The 5,758-nt window shown below is 50.8% G+C and overlaps 1 protein-coding gene across 1 annotated transcript; it reads right to left on the bottom strand.

Annotated features, from left to right (window-relative positions):
- Positions 1–418: 418 nt before the first annotated feature.
- On the bottom strand, positions 419–5,385 carry LOC123182219 (BEL1-like homeodomain protein 9). Its single transcript, XM_044594724.1, has 4 exons — positions 4,109–5,385; positions 2,908–3,281; positions 1,580–1,640; positions 419–1,406 (listed from the first exon to the last, which is right to left on the bottom strand). Exons 1-4 carry the CDS (start codon positions 4,787–4,789, stop codon positions 801–803), a joined length of 1,722 nt encoding a protein of 573 aa, XP_044450659.1. The 5' UTR covers positions 4,790–5,385; the 3' UTR covers positions 419–800.
- Positions 5,386–5,758: the final 373 nt, after the last annotated feature.

Genomic DNA, 5,758 nt, shown 5'->3' with positions numbered 1-5,758 from the left:
ATGGCCAGTAAACGGCGAGTTGTTTAGTGCATCGATCAAGGAGCGGAGATGTCCTACAGTAGGCAGGCGCGGATCAGCCCGTGACAGATGTTGTTAGGGTTGTTAACAGAGGAAGGATGCCAGTGAAAGTTTAGCAGATCATGTCTTGTCCAGGCTTTAGGAGGCTACTCCATCTAAGGATGCAACAAGATCACTCGTTAAACACCCCACCACCTGATTTCTTAGTTTAATACGGGTACATGGGAAAGGCTAACTACGCAAGATCAGAGAAGATAAGGCTATCTATCTATCCAGTCCACAGTCATATTCTAGTGCTACAAATACACGTTGAAGCTTCGGCACTCGCTAGCTGCATGCTGTAGATCAGTAGAATCTTTAGATTACTGTGATGGATAGATAAAATTTGCAGCCTAGCTAATAAAGATAGAGCGCACCCTTTATTTGCCACGGTGGGAGCACTCGCATATGCAAGTCGATCAATGGGGGTACATGGTTAATAATGCAGCTTAATCTAGGATCAGAACAAATAGGGAAGAACTGCATGCTACAACAGCCTTTTAAGGTAGTACTTCTCTCTGCACTGCATGCTCTCTATGCAGCCCCACTGTGTCAAATATTGACAGCATTCCAGGGTCTACACGAGAGGCAAATGTACCAATGCACCCAGCTTGTTTTCCTTCATCATCCTACTTCTAGTACAATACACGTGGACCAGATCAGCCAGCGTAGAATATCTCATCTGCATGTTGCATGCTGACGAGCCCAGCAATGGAGCAACCATGCATGTGTTTGTTCATCGATCACCCAACGAAGTCATGGAGCAGATGGCCGCCCATCTCCTTGGTGAAGTGCCGGTCCTGGCCTCCGAACGAGGCCGCCATCGCGTAGGCGTCGCTGACGTCCTCCAGCCCGAACCGGTGCGCGAGGTTGAGCGGGAGCGCCGCCGGGAGGGGCTCGGCGATGTAGGCCCGGTTGTTCTGGTGGAGGCCGAGGGTGAGGGAGACGCCGCCGCTGCTCCCAGCGCCGCCTTCCACGTGCTGGGGGTGCGACAGTGCAATGCTACCGTGGTGGTGCGCGGCCATCCCGCCGCCGTTGTACGCGAAGCTCACCTGTCCCGCCATGTCGTGGGTCATCGGGGAGAGCTCGCTCTGGATGTGCCGAGAGGCGTGGTGCTGGTGGGCGCCGCGGCCCTGTGACATGCTGCTGCTTTGCCCTTGCTGCGGGTTCGAAGGATCCGAGGGCCTCCCGCTGCTGTCCGGGGAATGCTGTTGGGTTTGCTGCTGCGGGCCGAGCTGATTCTTGTCGGCGGCCGAGCTCTTGTGCCCCTGCCGCATCTCCAGGTTGTGGATTTCTTCCACCATTGGCTTCCAGAGTCTAACCCTTGCGTTGATGAACCAGTTTGAGACCTGCCCATCATGAAATGTCTCAAGATCATCAGGCAGGCAATGTTCTCAAAGTTCTATAACTTCCTCATTTTATAGTACAGCAGTATGTGCATGGTGCTAAGAGACCTTGCTAGAGGCCAGCATGTCATGAAGAGTTACATTGGAATCACTGGAAACATGAAATGGTTACTTGCCTGATTCCTCGTTAAGCCTGTCTGTTTAGCCAACATTTGCTTGTCACTATCAGTTGGGTACCTGGAAAGCACCAAGCATTGGAGTGATGGCAAATACAGAACCATTCGGGTAGACAGAAACACAAACGAGCACTACTCATCTTCACAGGTTAATTAGAAGCTTCCTAAAAAACCTGGACATTGTTTTGAAGTTACATTACGCCATCTAGACCTAAAAGCTAGCATGTCATTATGTGCTCTAGTCATTTAGGATCTTATGACAACAAATTAGTTCAGTTAAGAAGTTTAGGAAAAATCACATTGTAAACTCAGTAACTCACTCAAACCAGCATTTTATGAACACAGGTATAGAAGTCTACACTAGGAAGTATATAAGAAATAAAATAAGTGTGAAAGAACAAGTTTTTCTATAGTACACACTTATATTGCTAGTAACAAAATACAGAAAGGTGATAAAGCATGGATGCACCCTATTTGACATGTCTACTTCCTCCGTCTCATCTCATCTTCGGTCATAATAACATCTTATATTATGAGACAGAGGGAGTATATGTTATTTGCAGTGCAGTCTCCATCAAACCATCAGATCGACGAGAATTGACCACCACTAACAAAAGCGGCAAAGATATAGTGACGTCGTTTTTAGATTTGGTGCCTAGCCTATAAGTTAGATGCAAAGAGAGCCCACTGTTTAGTTGGTGTACAATCGTCAGAAACTAAATTTCAAGTGGGACCCATGCTAGAACCCCCAAAGGACATGCATTTAACGATAGTTGAACGCTCTTCTTATCAGACAGTACCGAATCGACAGTCGACACAGATCTAGTGTTACGGGAGGATTTCCCCCCACTTCTACAAAATTCCTTTTCTCCTGTTAGATTGCATGCACTAAAACAATGGCGAGCTAATCCGCAATTTCAGTGGATAGTGGGTGCCCACGAAAATAAGATTTATAAGCTTTCAGTAAAGCAAACGATCTGAAGCCATAGGTTTGCTTGTGCTTGCACACTATCTCAGGCATTTATCCCATGTCTCGGATCTATGAATGATGCTCACACTAGAAGGAATCGTTTGTTAGTTGCACTTGCAGCATATCATAATGGCATGTCATGTCACTGCTACCCTACTATGGATATAAACATTCGCATTTGCCAGCTGCAGGTACAGCTAAGATACCGTCGTAATTACTCCCTCCGCTCCATAATAGTCGTCGTGGTTTTAGTTCAAAGACAAGTATTACGGAATCAGAAGGAGTATATTTCAAGAACTGCATAGTGCAGCTCCATGTTATGAACACGAAATCAAATAAGGATATGCCATATACTCACGGATGCAAGAAGTGCTCGAACAGCCAGGCGCGAAGAACCGACACCGCGCGCTCCGGGAGTCCCCTCTGCGGTCGCCAAATGTTGTGAGGCTGGCTGAACGCGTTCGCGTTGCTTCCCCTCATGAGGGCGGCGCCGCCCGCCATGAGCCCGAAGTTGGCCATGTCTTCCTTGCCGAGGCTGTCTTTCCCGCCCGCCACCTTGCTGGTGTTGCGCAGCTGGCTCTGTATGGTGCTCTTAAGGTACTTGAAATGCTTCGACATCGTCCGGAGAGCGATGGAGGCGAATGGGGCGGCGTTGCTCAGCCCGGCGACGGTTTCGAACGAGGAGATCACGGCTTGGAGCTGCTGGTAGTATTGCCTGTATCGCTTGCAAACCTACAAGATTGTTGTGCTTGTGTTAGAACACATATAGTTCTAAGAAAAAACACAGATAATAAGTGGGACTGTTGCAGCCAATAAACACCTACAATCTTGGTAAGAAGTTGTACAGATGAGTTGTTTGAAAGAAACCGATTATCGTGTGTAGATGTGTACAGACTACCAGATCATGTGTCACTTCAAAATAATTGACCTAGCTATGATTACATGAAAGGAAACAACTTTCCTGAGCTAAATTAAACCACTGTGTACTATGCTTTTATGAAGAAAAAACAAGAAGCTGGGACTACATGGACAGCAGAATCTTACAGCTTTACATCGATGAGTATAGAACCATGCTGAAAGAGGACAAACTCTAGGAATCTTAGAAAGCAGCAACTTGAAATTTTTTATGAAATAAAATTAGAGCATACTGTGGAATTTGGCTGTTCTAATTTCATGTTGATGAACTACTACTGTGTGCAACTCTTTGATCATCGACTCCAGATCAAGTTGCTGCTAGTTTTACAAGAAGAGCAAAAGAAAATAACTGTTCAACGCCAACAGTGCAACAATAAGTGAGGCATATAATAAGCAAAGAAATATATCCAAAAGAGCAGATATCATGATCCACCATACATATCAACCACCATCAAATCGAGAGGACAAGAAATAAGCTGTGGAACCACAGTGAATAAAGATTCACAAGCTGCATCCGTGATGTGACCATGAGATGTTGGTCAGATTCTTCTCCACGAAGAAGAAAATAATTATGGCATGGGAAAGGAAGAGAAAGATGCATGGAGAGAAGGGAATTTAGAGGCTGCATAGGATTGATAACTCACTTCTTCCATGAGGGAGATGAGCCTAGTCTTCCTCCACTGCTGCTCGGCGCCGGAGACCGTGACGCCCTCAGCAGCAGCGCGGTCGCTGCTGTCCATCTCGTGGCCGACGTCGCCGGCGGCGTCCATGGCATCCAAGTCGAGCAAGCCGTCGTCGGAGCAGCGGTCCAGCTGCGAGGGCCGGCCGCCGACGTCGCAGATCTCCTCCAGCAGCTTCTGCGCGGGGCCGAGGAACCTGGAGCGACCGAGCACGGCTGCGTAGCCCGTGAAGGGGCCATACGGCCCGGTGGCACCGGCGAGGTGCCTGCGCTGCTGAGGCGGAGGGTTGGAGGAGGACGAGGAGAGCGAGAGCGCGAAGTTCTGGCTCGGGATCTGGGCTCCTGCCGGCATCCCGTGGACCAGGAGCTGGTTGTGGGCGTGCGCCAGCGTGGGGCTGTGCGGCGAGTAGGACGAGGAGGAGGACGCGTAGGAGTAGAAGGGCACCGTTGGCGGCGGCCAGGCGCCCGGCGTGGGCGAGGAGGAGTCCGCCGGGTCCGGCGGGAACCGCAGCTTCTCGCGGCGGCTGTGCTGCGGCACGTGGTAGAGCTGCCCCGCGGCGGCCTGGCCAAGCAGCAGCTGGTGCTGGTGGTGCTGCTGATGCTGGTGCTCGGCGCCGCCCCCGTACCCGCCAGCGGCCGATGACATGGTGATGGCGGCGGCGCGGCCGTGTACGTGCGCGCGTACGTACGTAAGCTCAGCTCAGCTCAGCTCGCCCCGCCTCGGAGGCCGCGCGACGTAGCTCGGTTAGCTAGCTAGACGCCCTGGAGAGAGTAAGGGGGGGGGGGGGGGAGGGAGAGGGAGGGATGGAGGACAGGAAGGGGGAGAGGAGATCGAGAAGGCAGCGGCTCCCGCACTTTGCGAGCGCCTGGCCGGGAGGGGGCACTGGCAGGGGTTCGTCGCCGCGCGCTCGATCGGCCGACCTGATCTGATGTCCCTCTGCTTTTGTGCGTTTTTGGTGGTGGCGTCGGGCTGGGTTCGGGCGGGGTGCCTTTCTTTTCTCTCTTTCTTTCTTTCTGCAAAGGTGCGCGCAGCTAGGCTAGCCGCGGCAGAGGATGAGGTGAAGGAGGGAGGAGAGCGACGGGAAATGGTGAGCAGTGAAAGAGAAAGGCAGAAAGGGAGTTGGTGCTGGTCTGGTCTGCTCGTCTGAGTGAGTGAGGAAGAGGAGGTGGATGGATGGACGGATGACCCGAGCGAGAGCGAGGGGAGAGCCAGGCTGCCTGCCAGGGGTAGTGGGTTTTGTACTTCGGCGCCGGGCAGGAGGCTCTGCCAGGTTTTTATGGACGCCGAGGGAGCGGAGCGGGCGGTTTCTGTGGGTCTTTTTTCGCAGTCCCCTTTGATACGAGAAAATCTTCAGTGACTCGAATTTTATGGGGTACACACTGATAACAGAAATCAAGATTAGATTTATTGTGTCAGTGTGTACTGATACGAGCTCGTATCAATACTCGTATCAATGGTGTCAATCATATGATCTAATCTTGATTTCTGTTGTCAATGTGTACCCCATAAAACTCCACAGGGCTTAGGACGTCGACTTAGACTTAAACAAAATATAAGGCAACATAGATTTAACAAAACAATTTTCATTGAGATTTGTGTCTCTCATACTCATCA

This window comes from Triticum aestivum, chromosome 1D (genome assembly GCF_018294505.1).
Source record: "Triticum aestivum cultivar Chinese Spring chromosome 1D, IWGSC CS RefSeq v2.1, whole genome shotgun sequence".
Classification (NCBI taxonomy): Eukaryota; Viridiplantae; Streptophyta; class Magnoliopsida; order Poales; family Poaceae; genus Triticum; species Triticum aestivum.
The sequence above is the reverse complement of the archived record's forward strand: the minus strand, read 5'-3'. Positions and strand labels throughout refer to the sequence as shown.

Bases quoted from the DNA above. Each gene is read 5' to 3' on its own strand.
- LOC123182219 (XM_044594724.1), bottom strand. From the start codon at position 4,789: ATGTCATCGGCCGCTGGCGGGTACGGGGGCGGCGCCGAGCACCAGCAT. The intron at 1,641-2,907 runs GTGAGTATATGG...GGTGCTTTCCAG, and splicing joins TTCGAGCACTTCTTGCATCC to GTACCCAACTGATAGTGACA. The intron at 1,407-1,579 runs GCAAGTAACCAT...CATGATGGGCAG, and splicing joins CAGGCTTAACGAGGAATCAG to GTCTCAAACTGGTTCATCAA.